Below are 23670 nucleotides of genomic sequence, written 5' to 3'. Positions count from 1 at the left end.
AGATAGATCTCTGGTGCCAGCTCTCTACTATCAGCCATGTGACTTAACAGCTGTAAGTCTCAAACTCCTTATAGTGGAAGGATAATATCCATTCATAAGAATACGTTGATAAATAAATTATATATACATATGTGCATATGCAATAGGTACTTAATGAATGTAAGTTCTACAATTTATCCTAATTATGTATATTCTTGCAGTTAATATAGTTCAAAAAATTTGTGACTTATCTCCAAATAATAATAGAAATTCTCATTCTAATAATGGTTAGTGTTATTTTATTTATTTATATTTAAAAGAGAGAACAACTACAGAATGATAACCAGTATACAAAAAAAAATCAAAAAACAAACAAGCCAAAAAAAAAAAAAAAAAAAACTCAGTGATTTTGAAATACCATCTAAATCTTTTGTTTAACCCTTCCTTTACCTCATTCCAAATCTACTTCAGCACATTAAACTAAGTTCACTAAATTACTGACTATTCACTAAAATAGGAAATAAATTCTGATAGGTAAGAATTTAATATAGAAGCAGCCTGTGAATTTATAATTCATTGTTCTAAATGTATAAAATAATTTAATGAATCCACCTCTTCTTCTGTTCCTTCCTCACTTCATTTCTCAGTTATTTTTTATTGGCTAAAACCTGTAGAAACTCGTGACTGTAAGATTTCATTACTTTTAGAGAATACACTATAGTACATTTACTATAAATAATTCACACCATACTACACTTGTCAAAAGGAATGAATGGAGTATATATCATGGTACAGGAGTCTTGATTTTTATTGTTTTTGTTCACTTACTCACTAATTCTCCAACTCCAGCTCCCTGTCACTGTGAATTAGAAAGTTTCTGCTGTATACAAATATTGTACTCTGGGTAATTAGATATTGGGAGAGCAGCCTCTCTAAATTACTTTATCTGGTGTCAGTACTGAAGCAAATCAGAAGTTTTTAGTTCTGTTTCTGGTTTGGGTTATTTTCTGACCCTAAACAGCCTGACATAAAGAAGTGCTTTTCTTTGTCAAAGGCAGCCTTTTCAAATCTAACTGCCAGACACACTATTGAGCTATGTGTTCAATTCTAATTGGCTGAGATCTTTTCAATTCGGCAGTTTCATCTTTAATGCAATGGATGTAAGATTATGTGTAGGTCTTTTCAATGGGTTTTCCATACTGGTGATTAGGGAAGAGGATTTGAACATAAGCAAGCTGCTGGCTATTTCTTCTGGCCAATTTAAATTGATTCATACAAGTCCTTTGTACCCCAGGGAAAGGGCAGAACAAATCCAAGTGAGTGAGACAGCTATTGCTACACTTTCAGATATAATAGTAGAAAAGAAGGGTGGGGGTGGGGACTTGGAGAGGAGAAACACTCTAAATACTGTGAAATTGGAACTTTAAGCAGTCGAGCAGAGACATATTGAAACTTAACCAGTAGGCTTCCCAGTAGAATCAAGGGCACCAAGAAAATTATTTCTGAGATTGATTCTGAGCTCTTTAGGTTAAAAGGGCTATGTACATAGAAAGTATTCTTCATTTCTGATTCCACAGGAACCCATGGTGGTAGACTCTTGTTTTAAAACTATTCCAAAAGAGAGCAGATAACTTTCCCAAACTCTAGTACTCTGAATGTACTACATCAGAATAGCAAAGAGATGGTTAGCTAAAATTTAGTTTGGGTCTGCTAAAAAATTTGGTTTCAGACTGAAGACACATTCTGTTGAAAAAGATTCAACTGTCTTCAGAGTGTAGAGTAGGATGAGCTATTCTACTTAGGCATCTCAAAAAATATTCCTTTTCAGCTTGACCCTGCTTGTTGCAGTTCTTGTCTAGTTTCTCCCTCCTGGGATAGCATATGGTACATGGTAAAGCATGGTTGAGCCATTCCTATATCACCCCTGTTCTGTGAAGAAGGAGCTCTATGTGGAATTTGAGTGCTTCCTCCGCTTCATCTCTAAATTGCTCCAGAAAGTTTTTAGTGTACTATATCAGTTAATTTGGTGACTCCCTCTCCAAGGGCTAAAGGGAAGCATTTCTTTATTCAATGAAAACAGAAACTGTGCACTGTTGACAGTATCAACAAGGCCATTTCAATCCTCTCTGAATACATGAAAACAATGCAACATTTCTCCAGCAAGAGAAAATAGCAATAATTTCATTTTGCTGGTTTGACTTGCTTTGCCCTAGAACGTATGCAAAATATCCATCTGTCTCTTGGGTACTAACATTCAATTTGTTAAAATTCAAGTAATAATGGAATCCAATCTGACGCCTGGCACATTAGATGAACAAATAAAGGTGACAAATATGGCATATGTTGCAGAGACCAGTGGGCAAGTCCTCTAAAGGATTTTTGTTGTGGCTTGACAGGAAATCTTAGAAGTTTATACAATGATTCATTGTTTTGTGAGGTGTGGAATTCCACAAAAAAATAAAAGTAAAGCCAGTTTTCAACTATCACTCTCAATCAACTACAAACAAACAAAGTCAACCCCTGTGAAGAGATAGCTGCAGCAGCAATTTCTGAGCTGCCTTCCGGAAGACTAATGCTTTGTAAACAGTCTTACTCTGAAACTCACATTTCTTAAGAGATGCTGTCTGATAATCACTTGAATAAATGTAATGCTTTGAGTAAGTAGAACTTAGTCAGGACTCCTAAGGCTTCAGAATATTTAAGATTTTCCAGCTGATACTTAAAATATCAAGCTACCTAGAATTAGTTTTTAATACAAAGGAGAATTTCTTTGTACCTAACAGAAATGCATTAATATATTCATCAAAAGAAATACACAATATACATATATGTGTATGTTCACAGGACAGTATTTTTAAGAGTCCCAAATTGGAAATCATCCAAATGGCCACAGATAGCAGAATAAATAAATTGTGATCTGGTCACAAAACATTACACTACACTATGCAACAATAAGAATGAACAATCTACAACATTGTGCAATATGGACCAATCTCACAAATTATTTGCCACAAAGGAACCAGACACAAAGTAATAAATATCTACCATAGCATTCTCTTATTTAAGGTGCAGAAAGAAGAAAAACTAACTGTGTCAGTAGGAAGTGTACACTCCTTGGGGAAGAGATTGAAAGACAATGTAAATGGGGCTTCTAGGGTGCTGGTTATGTTAACATTTATCATCTGTGTATAGGGTAGGTTCAACTTGTAAAAGTTCACTGAATTGTGCAAATATATATGAAAAGGTGGAGATACTTGTATTTATACAATACTCAAAAAGTAAAAACAAAAAAGAGAGCAGGTCTATACCTACCTTACTATTTATGGTTCCATGACTGTTCATTTGCCTTTATTAAAGCAACTCCCGTGTCATTTTTTCACTAGCAATCTTCAGATCTGTATGCTTTCCCTTCTTGTCTATATGCTGACAATGACTCCCCATTTCCATTGACCAAAATCCATCTCCCTTTTCATCAACAGACTTTCATATCCTACTTCAGATAAGCTTTTAGTTCAACTTAATAGGATGAGAAATCTTACAGCTTCGTAATTGACATTTTTAGTATGGCCTTTTATGTTTATGTTTAAAGTATATAAAAAAGAAATATATTTTTTATATACTTTAAACATCCTAAAATGCAGTCATCAAAGTTTAAAATCATAAGTAAAATGTTTCTTAAAAGTTTTAATCTTAAAAAAAAGAAAATACAACTTTGTGCCATGTTTTTATCCCACCCCTGCCTCTTCTGAAATCAGAGTGAGTACCATGTCTTCTGATTAAATCACTGTTATAAATGGAAACAAAAAAGTTTTGATCTTCAGTATTCAGTCATAACTCCATAATTTCAATTACAATATATACTGTCTCATGTCACCTGAGAAATCTAAATTCTTTAGGAGCTTTTGTGCATATGCAGAACTCACTTATGAGGTACAATGTATCTAAAAACCAGTGACAAAGATGGTGTTTCATCTCTGAACATTTCTAGTTACATTTTCCTTGCAATGAAAAATTTATCAACTTTATTTCTGACCTACTACTACTACTACCAAATAAAGGTGACAAATATGGCATATGTTGCAGAGACCAGTGGGCAAGTCCTACTAAAATATTATTAGGTGCTTATTTTGTGCCAGGCACTGATCTAAATAATTTGTGCATTTTATAACATTTATTTTTACAATCTTGTTAAGTTGAAGTTGTTACCTACAATTTTTCAATGAAGGAATGAGCCCAGCAAGATTAATTTGCACAAGGTCAAAGAACATGACTTGATATAAACCCAGATGTTCTCACACCAGATTCCAAGTTCTCACTGCTTTGAGTTCAGATAAGTTCACACCCAAACACAAATCTTGGCTCCCTTACATTTTTCTAGCACAGGCATTATCAACAGGGTTTACTCTTCCACATATTTCTATTTTTCTTTATATTTATATATATTTTTTAATTTGAATCTACATCAAAATTCCCTTAAAAGAGAAATAAAGACTAGCTCTAATACCACTCTACTACCATTTCTTACCACAATTTAGTACCTAGAAATGCAATAGCACATTCCCTTTTTCAATATATCAATACTGAGAATGCCTTCAGCTAATCTGCAGTCCAGAGTTGGTTTCTCTAAAGATGGTCTATTAGACTTTGATTCAAATCCCCAGAGACTGAAATACAACCTACAGAAGAAACAGGAATGTACAAGTCTTGCAAGCGAAGGAATTATTGATGCACTGACATAATCTATGCATACAGTTCAATGTGTCACTATAGAAATGCAATGATTAAAAATATACCTTTTTCATAAGCCCACATCAAACATGTCTGCTCATCTTTTTCACCACTAGACCTGCTGGGATCACAAGCTACTAGATTCATATCAGCTCCATTATCCAGTAAGAACTGAACCAGGCGAATGTGACCATGGTAGCAAGCAGAGTGTAATCCTGTAATAGAAAATAATAAAAGGATGAAAGGAAAAAGGAAGAAAACTATACTTTGACTTTCAAAAGGCAATTATCATCATGTAATGACATTATTTTCAGAGAGAGAAAGCAAGATTGATACACCTGATAATGAATTAATTTTATCATGGAGGAAACAGACAATAAGAAAAAGAAGTATTCTATTCTAGTCAATCTATATAGACTCTCTTTTGCTCAGAACAATATTTTAGTATTTGTGCATCTACAGTAATTATCAAGAACAAATGTTAGATTTTCATTGCTCAAGTCAAATGCAGGGCAGCATGGTCAGTAAGTCTCTGGTACAGGCCAGAAGAGGATGCATTGACTATAGATAGCACAACAGTCAAGTTGACCAAAATTTAATCTGCTTTACATTGTAACTATTTACCATCAGTTCTAAATGATATCATTTGATACAACATCCATCCTCACTGTGGCTGACCACAGTCAATGCCCATTCCCCCGTGGCACACCACTGTTTTAGATCATTGATAAACACCTTGAACAAGGAATGTTCTCGTCCCAGTCTTACCCGTGTGGCCATCTCTTCCTTGGTGATTGATGTTTACAACATTCTGATCAAGAAGAAATTTAACCAAGTCAATGCTCTTTCCATAGGTACAAGCACTGCAAAAGCAAAATAAGAAAAACAGAAGGTCCTTCTATGGGCTGAGTTGTGTTCCCAATGCACATATTAAAGCCCTAATTTCTTTAACTATCAGATTCTGACTTTATTTAGGGTTACCGTCTTTAAAAAGTTAATATGTTAAAATGGGGTCACTAGTGTAGGTACTGATCCAATAAAACTGGGGTCTTAATAAGAAGAGAACATTATAACATGACAGTTTGAGGGATGAACATGTGAAATTACAATGTAAAAGTAGCTGTATTCAAGTCAAGAAAAGAGACTTCAGAGGAATCCAACCTTGCTGACACCTTAATCTTGTACTTACAGCCTCTTGAACTATAAGGCAACAAATGTCTGTGGCTTAATCTATCTGACCTGTGGTATTTTGTTATGACAGTCATAGGAAACAAATACAGCCTTGATTAAAACAGGATAATCTAAATGCTGGTGTGTATATAAAAGTGCAAAAGAGACAGAGAAGGGAGGGGAGATGGTGAGAGAAGTACTGAAAAACAAGCAAGTACCATATGAAAATGTTAAAAAAAAATGTGCACATACAATGATAAAATCATGAAGATTTTCAGATCTGCAGTAAATAAAGAAGTTGTGTAAAATTTCTAGAATTTTTTAACCAAGTATTTCCTGTGTTATTAGTTTAACTTTAACCCAGAAATTATCCTGCAGGACAACAAAATAAGGAATCCAGGAGGGTCCTGAGCGCTTTTGTCAAATTCAAGTCATATTTTGAAATTATTTTCTGGAAAACCCATCAAATGTCTGAAGAATTCCTTGACCAGAAGTTAAGATCTCAGCTGTCATTTCACTATGGGAACTTTGGTTGTGGACTCAAAGTCCAGAACTCCTCCATATACTAGTGAGATTATTCAAGACAAGTCCTTAGACCTCTTGAATTTTATAGTTTCCCACTTATACTACATAATGATAGACAATACCTTCTTTATTTGCTACATTGTTGCTGAAATTCCAAGTGAATCAAAATTTATGGAATCACATTACAAGCTAGAGAAGATGTTCATGATCTGCTGTTTTCAGTTGGTAGGAAACATTAACATAGTTAAGGACCCAAAGGAAATAAGACTTTTATAGATAAATTTCACAATTAGATTTGTTGAACTCCTTAATTGGAATTCTAATTTCCACTGTTTACTAAGAAATATAGAGAAAAATATTTTGTATAATATAAATAAAATATGCCTAATAATGACTATTTGCTTTTATTCACTGACCAGTAATTCTCATAAATCTTTTCCTATAATTTCCTTCATATATCTGCTTTTGCTATCATTTTTTCACTAGCAAGATACTACATCCAAACCCTGAAGAGTTTTGAGGTATATAATAGGTGACTGGAGGAAACTAATACTAAGAAAAGCCCCATCTAATCATGGCTAATGGAAGGGTTCAGGGGTTTGGTTCTAGAATAAAAAGTAATCCAGAGGATCTTAATACTTCCTCTTCCTGAGATGGTGTTGACTTGGTTATATTTCTTTAATAAATACCACTCATCTTTCATACATCTTCTAAACTATTTCTAGCCTGTGCAAAATCTTCTCATGAATCATAGCCAACTCATCAGCTTCCTTTTCATTTCAGTCTTACGGCACTTGTCACATTGTGTTATGGTAATAGATATACCTTTGCTTACCAAAAGTTCATGGCTCCTTTAAGGATGAAAGGGGTCCTATCATTTTAATGTCCCTTCTAGCATCATCACAAGGCAAGTCTTTAATAACTCTTCTTGAATAATTGAATAAATAGAAAGCAACCATCTCAGAGCAATATATCATATTATGATTAACAATTTTCATTATAAATATGACCTAACACTTCATATATAGTAGTCCATTATCTGAGGTGCTTTATTTTTTTCAAAGCAACTACTTGCAGGAAATGATGAATTATGAATATATACATAAGTATGTGTACTTATTTATATGTGTATGTGTGTTTGCATATATGCATACATATGTATTGTGTTAGTCAACTTTCCATTACTGTGATAAAACATCTGAGAAAATAACTCTAAGGATGAAAGATTTATTTTGGATCACAGTTTCAGAAGTTTCAGTCCATGTTCATGTGGCCCCATTGTTATGGGCCTGTGGAGGCAGAACATTATGATGGGGAGTATGGGGGAGGGCAGAGTTGCTCACCTTGTATCAGCCAGGAAGTGAAGAAACAGAGAGGGAGAGGGAAAGGAAGTAGATGGAGACAAGACAAACTCTTCAAGGACACACTCCAGTGACCTATTTCTTACAACACTGCCCCACCTCCTAAAGTTTCCATCACCTCCAACCATGTACCTCCATGTCGAAGGATCAAGCCTTCAACACATGAGCCTCTGGAGGACATTCCAGATTCAAACCATAGTAGTTTATCCCCATCCTCCAATGGCTCATGTCATCTCATAATGCAAAATGCATTCAATCCATATCCAAGATTCCCCATAGTCTTAACAGTTAGAGCATTGCTCAAAGTATTATCTGAGTCTCAAGGAAAACTATTAGCGTAGTCCATGTAAAAATAAGAAATCAAGTTATGTACTTCCATCATACTATGGCACTGGGTACACATTTCCAGTATAAAAGGAAGGAATAGAATACCAAGGAAGAATCAAATCATAGTAAAAAGAGAGCCCAGCAAGGCAAACATTGAATCCTCTATGTCCACATTCTGCATCCAGGATATGTGATGGTAGGATGTGAATTCCAAAGGTCTTGGGCAGACCTGCCTTGACTGCCTTGCCAGCTGCAGTCTACAGGACTGTCTGGAGCTGGCTCTGCTTGATGTCTATAGCTTTGCTTAGTAGACATTCCACATTCCTGACACCACTAAGTTCCTTGGTCCTCCATTGCTTCACTCTCACAGATTCATGCATTGCTCTACCAGGGACTATCAGGGATTCTGAACTTTCACTTACTGCCTGGCTTCCCAGATTCCCTTTTGAAATCTGAGTGGAAGCACTGTGACTCCACAAGTCTTATATTTTGCATATCTTCCAAACCAGCACTATTCAGATGATACCAAGGTCTGCCACCCATGCCATGACTGCAGCAGGTGACTGGATGACTGAACATAAATAAATGAATTCCAGGGGAGCAACTTTGTAGGCATCCCAGTGTGAGTACAGCACCCAGGTATAATTCTCAAAGCAAAGTCTTTCAAAGGCGTTTACACTTTCATACCCTTTAGTCTGCAATGGGTGGGTGTGGTAAATTCCTGAGATGCTCTCAAGCCATCTTTCCTATCATACAGGTGCAGAGTACTTGATTTCTTTTAAGTAGTGCTAATCTCTTTAACAAGAATACCTTTCTTGGCTCCAATTTTATATATACTTCTTTTCTGATCAAACTACAAAATTTTAAAGTCCTTCTGCTCAATTTTTGTTTCTAAATATTACTGTAAATCTTGTGTAAACCAGTTCTCCATACCCATGTCATCAACTTTATGCTGTGCTGCCTTGATAAATCCTCTGCCAGATAAACTATTCCATCAACTTCAAGTTCAGCTTCACAAATGTTCTCAAGGCATGGGCAAAATGTTGACAAGTTTGTTGCCAGAATGTAACACACACGTCCTCTAGTTCAGTTCCCAAGAGAATCCATTTTCTCATCTAAAACCCTATGAATACAGTATTTCCTGTCCACAGTTCTCCAAGCATTCTGATGTTCTGAGCTCACATCAGAATTGTCCATTAAGTTCTCCTTACAATGTTCTAAGCTTTCTCTAGCTTGCTTTTCCAAACATTTCTAAACTCCCCCCAGTAACCAATTCCAGACATACTGTTAGGTATAGTCACAGCAATGACCCACTTCTCAGTTTTATTTTCTGTTGTTTATAGTCTGATATAAATGACTTAAAAGATGAGGAATTTATTTTGCCTCACTGTTTCAGTTCATAGACACTTGATCCCACCATTATGGGCCTATGGTGAGAAAGAACATTAGAGCAGGGAACAACTTGGAGAAACAGAGTTGTTCATCCAATAGAGACCAGGAGAAAGCAGGAAAAAAGATTAAGGGACCAAGGACAGATACACCCTTTAAAGAAATTCCCTGAGTGATCTACTTCCTCCAAACAGGCCCCAGCGCCTACGATTTCTACCACCTCCCAATAGTACCACCAACCAGGAATCAAGTTTACAACACATGAGCCTTTGGAGAGCATTCTAAATCCAAACTCTAACATGTATGTGTGTGTGTGTGTGTGTGTGTGTGTGTACATATTACGTACATGTGTATATATGTGTATACACAGATATGTATACATATACAAATATTTTTGGATAAGTACACATAGAAAAATAATAATGAATATATAAGTAATGCTTATGTGCAAAGCACTGATTTGTAAGAAGAAAAATTTGTATTCATAGTACATTCCTCATGTAAAAGGAGTTTCTTTTATAAGTATGTGCTTACAATAAAAAGAATAAAAATATTAATGCTACTGCTAGTTGCCACAGGCTTACACAAAATAAAACAGTTGGGTTCATGCTTTCAACTCACTTCACAGATCTCATATAGACAACCTCCTGGAGGTGACAGTCACCCTCTGATTATAGTTGGTTCCAATTCATGTGTATGGGGAAGCAAAACGATTTGAAATCTAGCCTGAGGTATCAGCCATAACGGGCATGACCTAACAGGGAAAGAGGATACCAGCACTGCATTCATATCAGTTCTGCCAATTTTCCCCTTCAGGGACAGATCCCACTGATCCATTTTGACTGAAGGTATGATCTGAAGAGTTTTTGCATTTGTTGTGTTACCAAGTGTGGAGAAAACACAAAACATTCTGGTACTAGAACATGAAGATAGGCAAAAAGCATAGGATTTTAAGTTAGGCAGACATTTACTACATTATTTTCTAGCCATAAGAACCCTTGGCAAGTTATTTAGTTTCTTTGATTTTAAATATTCCTTTCATAAAATGGTTAGGAGGATTAAATTAAATAATGGCTATAAATCATCAGTCATATAGTCACAACTCCATAAATGGTAGTTTTCTTAACTTCCCTTTTGACCAAACTCTGTAGCTGATTTTAAACATCCTGTAATGCTATGTGCAATTTGATGGGCTGAAGTTTGATGTAGAGACCTAAACTTAATTTTAGTTTAGTATGAAAAAAGAGTCTCCTCATTTACATTATTTATCAGTGCAATACAAATATTATGAAAACAATAAGTTAATTCCAGATACTTTCAAAGAGGTTGCAAATTATTTAAGAAATATGTAATATATAGTTAAATGACTTTGTTTTCAAGATTTATTACATTTATGTAACTGTTATTATTTTTACAGCAAAATCACAACCTTTAAAAATAAAGGCTTTAAATTTTATAAATCTTACACTTTGTTTTAGACATTTTAGGGAGCTGCTTTGGCTCTGAATTACTAGTAATTTCTTCTCTTCCTTCTTTGTTATGGTTTCTATGTGAAGTTTCCCTCAAAATCTCATGTGTGAAAAAATGCAAGAAATTTGGACATGGGTTACGAGAAGATTAACCTACTCAGCACATTAATCCACTTGAATGGATTAACTGGGTTACAAAAGTAGGCAGGTAGGGTGTGAAGGAAGAAGTAGGTCACTTGGGGAGTGCATTTAGGGTTTATATTTTGTCCCTGGTGATCAGAGTGCGCCCTCTCTCTCTCTCTCTCTTTCTCTCTCTCTCTCTCTCTCTCTCTCTCTCTTTCTCTCTCTCTCCCCTTCCTGGTTGCCACGCCCTGAACTACTTTCCTTTGCTGAACCATTCTGCCATATCAGCCTCAGCCTCACCTCTGGCCCAGAGTTAAGAAGTTTGCTAACCAGGAACTGAATCTCTGAAATCATGAGCCAAAATAATATTTCCTCCTCCTCTACATTGTTCTTGAGTCTTTGGTTCACAGTGATACAAAAGTTGACCAAAACTCTTTTTTTCTTTTGCAACTTTTCCAAACACAACTGATCCTTTACTGTGCTTTCCTAGAGTATACTGTAGGACTCTCATGGATTCCCAGAAAAGAACAAACACCTTCTTAGGTATCTCAGTAGTCATCCTGACTAGGCTTTCACAGACTGACATATGGATGTCTTAAATAGGTAGACATATTTGCACATAAGGTTTAAGTAGTAAGGAAAAAAGTGTCACATTTGATGCTGATAAATTCTGGTAACAATATTCTTGTTGGAGGAGGATTACAGGCACAGCCCCTTTTGGCAGCATTCCACAGAGAAGGAATAGAAGCAATATGCTTACAGATGTTGATATGCCTGTTTCCTTGGCAACATCAGTCCCTGTCTTTGTGGCAGCAACCAGGAACACAGCATCTGGCTCCAACTCCATCTGTTGTGCTGACTGCAGCATCTGCCTCCACCTTTTCTTCTGTGCATCTAGCTTGGGCATCTCATCCTCTGCCTTACCTGTGTTATCACTCTCTGATTGCAACATCTGCCACTATTTGTTCTTGCTTTATATACACAACTTCAGGTGCTGCCAAGTGTCAGCTAAGTTTAGTGGCTATTGCACATAAATATTCTTTTACCTGTGAAAAGCTGTTTCACTGAAGATGTTTTCCTTAGTCAGGCTTTCTGTTCCTGTTATTTGAATGATTTCCTTAACAACTTCAAATTTGCCATTGTAACATGCCCTAGATTTGAAGAAAATATTTTGATAAGTAAATACATGTGTTATACTTACAGGACCTATGGAACTCTACATAATACTCACAGATGCAAAGGGGTATCTCCATAGATATTAACAACATGAGGCTGAATTTCCAAATCATGTTGGAGCAGGTACTTCACTATATCATGATGTCCAAATCGAGAACAGAAGTGGAGCGGGACATGATCTTCATTATCCTGAGCATTCACTGTCATCAGCAACAAAGCAAAAGATATGTTATCTGGAATCCACTGTATCACAGACGTCATATAAACAGGGCCATGGCCATTTTGTAAGTGCCTGAGAGACTCCTGAAAATTGCCAATTAATGATAATAATAGAGGAAATTAAGTGCAACCAATTTAAAAAGTTGTAATTCTATTCTATTGTCTATTACCACATTAAATAGACTTTCTTCTAGCTCCCATAAATTCTGTGGAATGCATCTAATCAAATCTACCTTGCACAATGAAATGTTCAGGAAACTAACAAACATCCATAAGATACTTGTGGCTTTATTTCCTACATGTCTCCTTTGAATTGATTTTGTTTTTCCTCTGAAGGATGCCATATATATATATATATAAACACACACACACATACACACACAATCATTTTAGAGGCTCCAGACCTCATTAAACATATTAGCATAAACAAGTTACTTAAAATTCATTTGTTCACTCAGTAGTTGGAAAGTGGGAACTTATTCTTCTTTTTGCTCACCCAGCTTCATGATCACTATCATATTTGGGAAATTCCCTATAGTGAAAGTATAGGCTGTCAGTGTTCTATCACAGAAGCTGAAAATGTGCTTTCCAAGATTATTTTGTATTTAGGGCCCAAGGTTAGGAGACGGGGACAATGTAGGGGGTTGTTGTCCTGGGATAATTCTTAACATGACCCTTTCATTCTCAACAGTGCCCTAGTTTGGACAATTATCTGTAGTCTTTTCCAATCAACATACCACATCAAGCTCTGACTTTGGAGCTGATGACACATTAAACAGGGCCTAATCTGTCCTGGCAATGTGGTAGGGGTGGCAATAGCTCCACTTACTTTCTGATGATAGTAATTCCAGCAACAGATTCACTGTCTTGCATTCTGGGTTTCCTAAGCATAAGGTTGATGTGAGTACAGCAGAGCTGGTGCTGTCTTCAGAGGACTGATTTTGTTTTGTAGTGTGACTTTGGATGTCACTGTGAGTACCTCACTGTTAGTATTCTAAACCTGCCTTTCCACCCTTTTCTGGGGAAGAGTCTGTGTGCTACTTGATATCCTTTAATATATTCCTTTTATGCTTAAGTTACAGTTAGCTTCCAATGCTTGAGAAAACTTGATTGATACTCTGTTCACTCATTAAGTTTTGAATGATCACAATGAGTCAGTCACTGGGCTAGGTGTTAGAGGTACTGATGTTTTATTAGTAATGATGAAGTAATACAACATCATTGCAGCAGGCTTAAAGGATTAAAGGACCTTGTGGTTGGAAAGTATCTAATATGATGCCTATTACATAGTAGACAGATGTTCAATAAAAGTTATTTTGTTTCCTAATTTACCTCTTAATTTTCTTCTACATTCTAAGACCAATAAACTTATGAATGTAGAGTCCATATACTCAGAGTAAAAATGAACAGTCAGTAATTACAGGATTGAAATAATAAAAACTAAACACCAAACTGCCCAATTCTGGGTCTGGCTTTTAACTCAATATTTTAACACTACAATAGTTGCATTAAGTACTTTAGAGCCATTTATTTTATTATACGATTTCTTTGTTTATTTTGTAGAACCAAAAGAATTAAAGACATGAATTTTTTTTTAAATAATGAAATTAAGAATGTAAAGCAAGGAAGGTAACAGTAATTTTTAAAACTTCATGCATAATTGTATATTACGATTGGTATAATCATTATATGATAATTAATGAACATGATTTAGGTCTTGTAGCTTGTATAATTTGTTGAGAACCTTTCTCATTATCCTGTCCTGTATGATCTTAAGCCAAAGGAAACTATTTAATAAAGTCCCTGATCTCCTGTGGTTGTTATAGAAAAATAAATTTTTGAACCCTTTTTTTTTTTTTTTTTTTTTAATGAATAGCTCAGAAAGACACTTCTCCTACAGAAGAATGTTTCTGGTTCTTTTGATTGTCTTCCTTCTTGTGATACTTTCCTTTGTCCACATTCTGTTTGAACATAGGGAAAGCCGATGGCATGAGTCAATGCATGAGAACAGTTGAGTCCAGGGCCTCTGGAAGGTCATTTAAGAATTCTTGAGGTCCAAAAAATAATTATAAAGTAGAAGTGCATAATTTGCCTTTAGTAAGCCCAGCTCCACCCAACATACTTTTTCTCCTATTGAATCAATAAGACGTAAAGTAAGTTTTCTACTTGGTAAATTACCTGCAGTGGACTTGACATTCTTCCCATCAAAGCAGTAAATACCAGCTGAAGGGACAAACCAGGGGAAATACAGGATCAAAAAGCAGGGTTTATGTGAACACAACTGTTGTTTGTGCTTCAGTCATTGTGATTTAGTTTGTTTTCTCTTGCACAAGTTTGCAAGCACTAAACATGAATATGATATTATATGTAACCTCAAGAAAATTGAATCTCTCATTGACATTCCATTTACTCTACCTTAATATATTATTGAGAGGTTTAGATAAAGGAGACTTTTAAACAAAGAAATATACATAAATCATCATAAGGAAAATATTTAGTACCTGTCCTCTACTCTGAAGAGAGTAAGTGTTCAGTAATATCTTTTAAAGAAAAAATGTTTGAATGGGTGGGTGGGTGAAAATAATCAATAATTGATTATTGGTCTTAAAGATAAAAAGTTTTAGATTAACCCAGCAATGTCTTCAAATCACAGAGCATCTTAAAATAAACCCCAAATGTGTCTTAAATACATATTTAATAACATATTTGTATGATATCCCCCAAATATATATTTTTAAAAATAAAACACTCTTCTAACTGAACATGTTCTAGGAAATTTTGTAAATTTCTGTAAAAACTGGATCAATGTTGAAGGACTATGTTATTTAAAAGGACTATAACATTTAATATTGAGATGACAAAAATTAATATATTCTGAATTTAAAATTTTCCATCTTCAACCATGTCAAAATGATAAGTTATGAGGACTGTATTGCAATTTTTAAAAGAAGTCCAGTGATATTTTGGCCTTTTCAACCTCATTTAGGAGGTATTATATTTCTCTTTTTTTCACTGCCCTCAGGAGAAATAAGGAAGCAGACCAGAGACTTAAAACATACCTAACTGAATAGGTCAGTCTTTAAACATATTGAACTGAAGAGTTTGCTTTCAGCATTGCATTTTGACCAATTTTATAACCTAAATTTATTTTTTGTGACTTTCTGTTACCATGGAAACATACTGTAAATACCAGATTTCAAATTGTACTTTTGGGGTCATTCATTTAATCTTCCTTTTATGTTCATTCACCATAGGTAAAGTCTATATTTAAAGTAAATCATATTGAGGCTTAGATACATTTTGGAGTAAGTGAACTAACTGGCAATAAGTCCTGTACAGTGTCCATCAGCATAGTATATATTATGGTTTTTTTTTTTACAATTGGTTGAAGTGCAAAAGGGGCTTAAATATCAAATGTATATAAAGAGGAAATAAAAACACTTAAAAGTTTGGATCATGCTGTCTCTTGATTTTTTTCAAAAAATGATTGAGTAGAGGCATGTAGTACTTGTGAGAGTCTGAAAGATGTTAAAAATTATATTGTATGATGCTGGTATGTAAGGGGAGTATGGGTATACTACACATTTCAATGCCTTTTGCAGAATAGTCCTTTGATCCTGGAGACATGCTGATCACAAATGACACTCATTTTGACACTACTGAGCTTTGGAGTTGTGCAGAAGAATAAAAAGCTGAGGTTGGCATTGATAATAAAAGGAAAAAGTGATGCAGTTCTTGACCCCTTAGAAGAGCAAGGCGGTTTCAAAAACATAATTATGTGTTCAGTGGTTCACACAGGTGTTCCTCTGCCTATTCTGAACTCTCAGAATGAAAGAGACAGTTTAAATAAGGTCCAAGTAACAGTGTTCCTTGTGTCTCAACAACACATTAGCTATAGTACAGATGCATGCATTATTGCACAGTAGCTTATAGAAAACATTACAAATTATGCTTCTCAAATTTTACAAAATACTGATGCCTGTTTCCAACACAGTAGCTGGAAACTGCCCTAGCCTCTTACCTCAGTTGTCTCTAAGATCCTTTCTGTTTTTTTTTTTTTTTTTTTTCCTTGAGTAGATAAAAACCATTGATTAGCTTTATTAACTGAATATCAATCTGAAATTTGAACCAAGGAACTGGCAGTTCTACAGGTTTGACAACCATGTCCTTTTGGAAATGTGTATCATTCCTGTTGCAAAGGCCAGCAGCTCTTACAGCTGGGCTTTTAATTAGGTCTCTAGGGGGTCAATGGAAGAATGTTGGATATGCCTGAGAGAATTTAATGGCAAAATGTAACTCTCAGTGAATTTGTGTCAAAAAATAAAGTTCATGAGGAAGATTTTTTTCAATAACTCTACTCTTAATCAACTTTCCAAAATTCATTTTTATAATTTTAAAAATAAAATGGCAAGAAAGATTGTATTTTAGTAATTGAATCTGAAGTCCTTCCATGTATTCTATAGCCTTTCTTTCCAAACTGGTTATATTCAAACTCTATCTCCATTAAAATTATACTAATATGGGAAGCAATTGAGAGTTTTTGGAACTCTGATACATTACTATAGGATTGAAAAATAATACAAACACTTTGGAAAATAAATTATGATTTGGGGAACAAATTTGCATTTGACTAGAGGTTTAGTCAAGTCTGGAAATTTCCTAAGAATTTAAATATTTGAATACCCCTTGGTATAGCAAATATTTCAATATAGGTACTAAAGAAAAATAAATGCATATATGTTCACAAAAGCTCTTGGATCAGAATGTTGTTGGTAGTTTTATTCATAATAGCAAAACATTAGAAATATTAATGAATTATAGCATATTAAAACAGGTTAATTTTAGCAGTATAAAAAGGAAAGTATAACTTATGCAATATTATGAATAACTGTTAAAATTAAGTTGTTGAGTAGAAGAAACCAGTCACAAATTATACGAACTTTAAGAACAGACAAAACTAATCTATGGTGATAGATGCCTGTATCTCAAGGATCTCTGGTGGTGAAGGCTTTTTACTGAGGTAAAAGAAAAAGTGAATATTCCAGAGTGAGGAAATATCCTATGTCTTTATCTGGGTGGTTTTTGCATAAATGTATACATGAATAAACATTCATCAGTGTGTACGCTACAAATGTAAGAATCTTATATGTGTAAATTATATGTCTCTTTGAGAAAACAGCAGGGAAAAACAACAAAGACTAATTTACTTAGGAAAATGTCTTACTTTATCAAACCACCTAATATATTAAGAATTGAACTAAAACATTAGAGAAGGATTCTCTTGCAGGTTTAATAAATATATTATTTAAAAATAAATTATGATTTGGGGAACAAATTTGCATTTGAATAGAGGTTGAGTCAAGTTCAAGTTCATTCTCTAGTAAGAAAAGTACATGTAAAATAGTATACATAAATTGAAAGACAGCAAAATTCTCCTAAACATGTAATCTTACCATCTGCTTTGCTTCCATCTTCCATCAAAAGTTTTGCAATATTAAAAAATCCCTTTGCAGATGCTAGGTGGAGAGGTCTATCTCCAACTTCACCACTTATATTTACATCAGCACCAAATTTCAAAAGGAGGCGGGTTACCTAAAGGGAGCCATTAATCTGAGATTAATATAAAAAGTTAAGACAATGGAAAACTTTTGACAGTAAACAACACATGCCTTTAAAGCCTTTTCTTAGGTTATTGTCACCAGAAAATAATAGAAAATCCTAAGGAGACAGATATCATTACCCTATATACATGTATGCTTACACGAAGGGTATGAATCTACCTTGCGCACAACCATAGAAACGAAAAGTTGTACCCCATTTGTGTACAATGTATCAAAATGCAGTCTGTAAAAATAAAAACAATAATAAAAAAAGAAAATCATAACTCAACAGGATTGAATAATAAGGAATTTATTATTACATTAGCTAACAATCAGTCTTAAATTAGAACAATTGCAGGGTTGATTAATACAACAGTTTAAGAATATTGTCAGAACTCAAGTTCTTTCTGTCATTCTGTTCTGCCACACTCAACACCTTCACACTACCATCCTCACGGTTTCTAGAGGGTTTTAGCAGCTCCAGGCATTATAAACCAAAGTCCACAGAGTAAAGTAAGGGACTCTTCTAGTTTTTGAAATATGGGATTTCATTTTTTTAAATCTAGAAATTTCTTCCTGAAAACTTCTCAGAAACCATTTTTTCCATATCTCCTTGGCATGCAGTAGGTAATTTACAACTTTCTAAACCAAAGGCTGCTAGAGAAGGAGAAAGATTTATTGTGAGTGGCCTGGGCTAATTAAAATTTAACACACAGTGGCTGAGGAACAGGGACACCTTCTCTAAACACAATCTATAGAAGGTTGAACAGTGGTATAACCACATCAAGTCTATAGTAAGCAAGGAAAAATGTATGGCATGAAGTGGTAGTTTGATGATAGTTTTGCCTAAGCAACCAATGGTGCAGCTACTGACCCTATTATACATAACAAATTTTAAAGTTGAGTGGCAATATAATAAACAGAAGAGTTAAGGTCCAGAGGAAGAGAGACCTAGAATTAGAATATTATTTATATTAGCTGAGTGACCTTGAGAAAATTAAATAATCTCAGCCTGTCTTCATAGATAAAAGTGGTAATAAAACTTAACTCACGGGTCACTGAGGATCAAATGAGATAATATGTTTAAAGTGCCTAGTACAATGACTGACACATAATATATGTTGTGTGTTATTTTAAATTTTTTCAGTGAATTGAGATAATATTGTTTAGCACTCCTGTTTCAAAGTTACTGTGAGGACCAGATAAGATATGAGGAAACTTTGAAAAAGTTAAATTTTGGCTTTGCAAGCCTACTTTTGCCATTTCTTTTCTTTAGTATTGACTCTTGATAGTTCCATAACGTAGCTCTTCATTGCACATAATACCTTCTACGATCACCCATAATTCTCCCTGAACAATCTTTTTCAAATTCTCTGTCTAGTCAGAACTTTACTTGAGTCTTGATTTTCATGTTGGCTCCATGCATAGGCCACTGCTGGCCATTTTGCTGCTGGAGTCCTGTGTCCTTTTCTGGATGCCGAAGTAAAGGAGAAACAGCAACAGTAATCCTGGCATCTTCCCCACCTAGTTGTTACTCCACATCCAAAGGGAGAGAGAGAGATGAAGTGCTGATGCTTCACCTTCTGGGGTTGTTCCAGAAAATTTATGAGCATCCTTTGAATCATTTACATATATACTTAGGAATTCACCAAGTAATTTCCTTAAACATGACATTGCCTCCCTGAGAATTTTAAAAGTCACTTTAGTGATCCTAAAAGATAAGTTGGGATGTGTGTGTCATTAAAAATAACAGTTAGGAAAATGTCCTCAATTGTCCTGAGCACTGAGGTATCAAAACGAAAATGAATTCAAGCTCTAAAACTATTTTTGGCTTATCCTATTCAGCAGCCATACATATGTCTTTGGTAGAAACTTCTCAAAAATATGAGACATTTGATAGGCATTCTAGGCAAAATATTAGCAAGATGGGATATGGGGAAATTATTTTCTACTGAGTGTAGTAGGTAAGAGCAAGGATTCTGAAATTAGGCTTTTATTTATTAGTGAAGTCACCTTGAACAAATTATTTAAACTTTTAATACTTCAGTTTCTTCATTACTAAGATGGGGATGATAACAGTTCTACCTCATAAAGTTGCTGTGAAAATTAAATAAGTTTTTATATGTAAAGCACTCAGAAAAATCCTATCTCTCTAATAACTGTTAGTAAAAGTGGTACCACCAAGGAGGAACATGTGCATCTTATCCTTTTGTTGGTTAATGGTCAAACAGAGACTTCATTCAGGAAACATTAGAACAGCAGAAGTTTAGTCTCAAGAACTTTGTACTGGTAAGCAAATATTTCCACTTATGCAGACTCTGTAAATTCTGATTATGTGACTTTATAATGGACAGATTTAAACTATCTCTGAAATCGATTGTCTATTAAGCACTATTATTATATACCTAGGAAATACTGTTCTTGGTACAAACGTCTATTCGTTTGCTTAAAAATAAACAAATAAACAAATGGCAGGGAACATGGCACATTAGGCACATTTATATATTGAATGTACCATTCTCCTTGTCAGCATATTTTAGCAAATGACAACAGCCTCCATAAATTACTTATGTGCTGCCTTCACACATGGAGAAAGTGAGTCCCTTATCATAAAAGGGCCATCCACATTTTAGCATAATTTTATAAGACTGTGACTCTATTTTCAGGGAGAGTAAACAAATTTAGCTCTCCACCCAATATGCATACAGGCTCTTTATCTTTCCACCAGTTTATGAGGTTAATCACCAAAGAAGATGGCTCTACAAGCAGCAAGCATTGTAAATATTCTGTCCATGCCTGAAGCCAGAAAAGTATGGAATATTTCCATCACCTGGGTTTTTGAATCCTACATTTTCAAACCCATTTGCAGTGACTTTCTCTCCAGTGCACTCCAGTGCACTCTGAGCAGCACATCAATGAAAGGAGCATTTTTTATTTTAGGTACAGGTCACTTTTCACGTGACCAAAAGTACCCGAGTACATGTCAGCTAGCAGAGAAATAAAGGCATCATAAGTAGGACAGCCAGGGACATAAGAAAATTTAGTTTTCAACTTGGGGTCCTCAGGCAGTACTGTGCTATGTTTGAGGAAGTTAAAAAAGACATACTTCTCCATAAGTAAGTTGAGTCAGGGGAGAAAAAAATGAGGGAGAATGAAAGTGGGGTATCTGGAGAATAGTCATGTTTGGTTATACAATTATGTTTATATTTGTTTTATTTGGTTCTTTTCAGTTTCTCGAGAAAACAGCTAAAGGGCAATGCTTGCAAGCAGCATATACAAATTTTGTCTTTCATGATGGATTTTAGATTAGAGCACATTGTCTTGAATTCTGACTTCCCAATTTAGGCAAATTGCCTGAGTTTTATGATGTTTGTCACTGATTGAAGAGAAATAACAAGGTGTGCTCTGGCAAAACAGAACAAACCTGGACTTTGGGATCAGGTGGACCTGAGTACATATTTCATCTCTTTTACTTATTATCAATATGACTCTGGCATGCAACCTGACCTGACTGAGCTTCATTTATACCATTAGTAAGCAGGGGAAGTAACAGCTGATGTCAGGGTGTGACCAAATTAGAAAATGATGATGATGATGATGGTGATGGGTTCTACTGTCCCTGGAGGCTTCCACTTCCTTGTCTTACTCCATTCCTTATCTTGCAGCCCTATTCCTGTATCACTGTATCACTCTTATTCTATTGTCATATCTCCTGCTACTTACTTTAATTTCCTTCCCTCTCTTATATGAACCCTTGAAAATCATCAGGCCTAATGAATAATCCAAAATAATCTCTCTATCCCAAAATTCTTATCTAGGTCACATCTGTAAAACTCCTATTAAGGTAACATTCACAGAAATTAGGATATGAGCATATTTTAGGAGATATTTTTGAACTTAAAATATCCTGTGACAGTAGTAAAGAGGAAATGAAGTTTCTGAAAGACACCTTTGTTCAGGGAACTGTTGGAAGGGCTTTATGATTTATGTTGCTATTGTCGTTAGCATCACCATAGTGACACATATTGAGCATTTGGGAAGAAATAAAGATCTTGTTATGACACCATCCCTGTAAGGTAGTTACCATTAATATCTTTTTCCGATTTTATCAATGAAGAAATGAAGATCAAAGAGGTTACAAAACCAATGAATGGTCAGAAAGTCAGGTAAGCATTTTTTGAAATCAGGCTGACTGATTCCTGTGGTTGCACACTTACCAAAGCACCCTACTGCCTCCTCTGTGACTAACATAGTCAGTTAAAATGAGCAACATGGCAGCTGTAATGTTTATATGGATCTGTAGGCTCCTTGAGGATGGAGTTCATGAGAATATGGCAAAAACAATTCAGTATCTTAAATAGCCTGTCTTCAGTGATATGACGGCTCAATACACGTCTGGTACATTTCAGCAGAACCCCAGTCTTTGAAACTTTTGCAGACGGACTTACCTGTTCGTGCCCATAGTATGCTGCAATGTGCAGCGGAGTGAAAAAAACTGCATCTTGAACATTGACATTAGCTCCATGTTGCAATAACACATCAGCAGCCTGGACAAGAAAGAGATCTTGATTAGGGACCTCTTTGGGGGATCTATTCATCAAAATGAATAACTGTTAATTAGGCGTCCCATCCTGAAACAACACTTTTGTCCATCCCCCGAACTTACAATGCCTTGCTTTTGCCTAGAAAATAAAGACTAAAACTCTTCATATGACACTTAAGTTCCACTCAATTTGATGCTGTTCTTTTTAATATATTGTCCATTACACTCTTTCATAAACACAATTGCGTAGTCAAATATATAGTCAATTTCCTCCTGTTTCCAACTCCTTGTGGTGCTGCTCATATTATATTATTTCCCCAGGCAGAAATTCCCTTCCACCCAATCTACAGATGTTTAAATCCTGGCTAAAATGTCAAAATGCCATCTCCCCCAGATTTCCTCAATTTCTTTCCCTTCATTAACATCCACTTGGCTGAAGTTAAATTTTCTTCCTCATAATTCACATTTAAATTTAATTCATGTCATTTAGAACAATTTTTCATTTATATACACATCTTATCATCCCTACTAAAGAGCAAACTCTTGAAAGACAAAGTATATGTCAGATCTTTATCTTACTCTAACATGGTAATCAAGAGACATTTGTTGAATAAATACATGGAGAAATGAGTCGGTGAAAAACTCCACCGGGAACTGTTGGCCAACTGTCTTCATGGAAAGTCATAAATTAGAAACTCTAGGGGAGGAAAAATATTTTTCCTCTATCAGGTTAATTGACTGTGGCCCTATATAGTAAGCTGACAAAACACAGCTTAACAAGAGAAAAACAAATAGAAGTTTATTAACATGTATGTTACCAACACAGATAAGAGTGATCAGTAATGAGTAACTCAAAGTGGTGGTTACAATTTGTATAGCATCTTAACGAAAGTGCAGTTATTTTGCAGAAAAATAAGATAAAGAAAAAAGATTCTGAGCTACTAGGCACAGTAAATTGGAGGAAGGTAAATTTATGGGAAAAGTAATAGAAGGTAAGGGCCAGCTTAGGTCACGTTTGTTATGTAACTTAGGAGCTGGGACTTAAGCTTTCTCTGGGTTTA

General features: G+C 35.1%; 1 protein-coding gene across 8 annotated transcripts in view; it reads right to left on the bottom strand.

Annotated features, from left to right (window-relative positions):
* TNNI3K (TNNI3 interacting kinase) overlaps positions 1 to 23670 on the bottom strand; it is a 285366-nt gene that overhangs the window by 180417 nt on the left and 81279 nt on the right. For 7 of the 8 annotated variants that reach the window (XM_079128911.1, XM_079128916.1, XM_079128915.1 and 4 more), the window contains exons 6-12: positions 22515 to 22613; positions 17920 to 18058; positions 14645 to 14689; positions 12303 to 12447; positions 12118 to 12222; positions 5476 to 5570; positions 4773 to 4922 (exon numbers count right to left, since the gene is read on the bottom strand). In XM_079128911.1, the coding sequence (XP_078985037.1) occupies positions 4773 to 4922; positions 5476 to 5570; positions 12118 to 12222; positions 12303 to 12447; positions 14645 to 14689; positions 17920 to 18058; positions 22515 to 22613 (778 nt within the window). The remainder of the gene's footprint in view (positions 1 to 4772; positions 4923 to 5475; positions 5571 to 12117; positions 12223 to 12302; positions 12448 to 14644; positions 14690 to 17919; positions 18059 to 22514; positions 22614 to 23670) is intronic. The other variant, XM_079128912.1, reaches the window with a different exon arrangement.

This window comes from Sciurus vulgaris, assembly GCF_902686455.1.
Source record: "Sciurus vulgaris genome assembly, chromosome: 1".
NCBI classification, from domain to species: Eukaryota; Metazoa; Chordata; class Mammalia; order Rodentia; family Sciuridae; genus Sciurus; species Sciurus vulgaris.
This window is presented reverse-complemented; position numbering and strand designations above follow the sequence as displayed.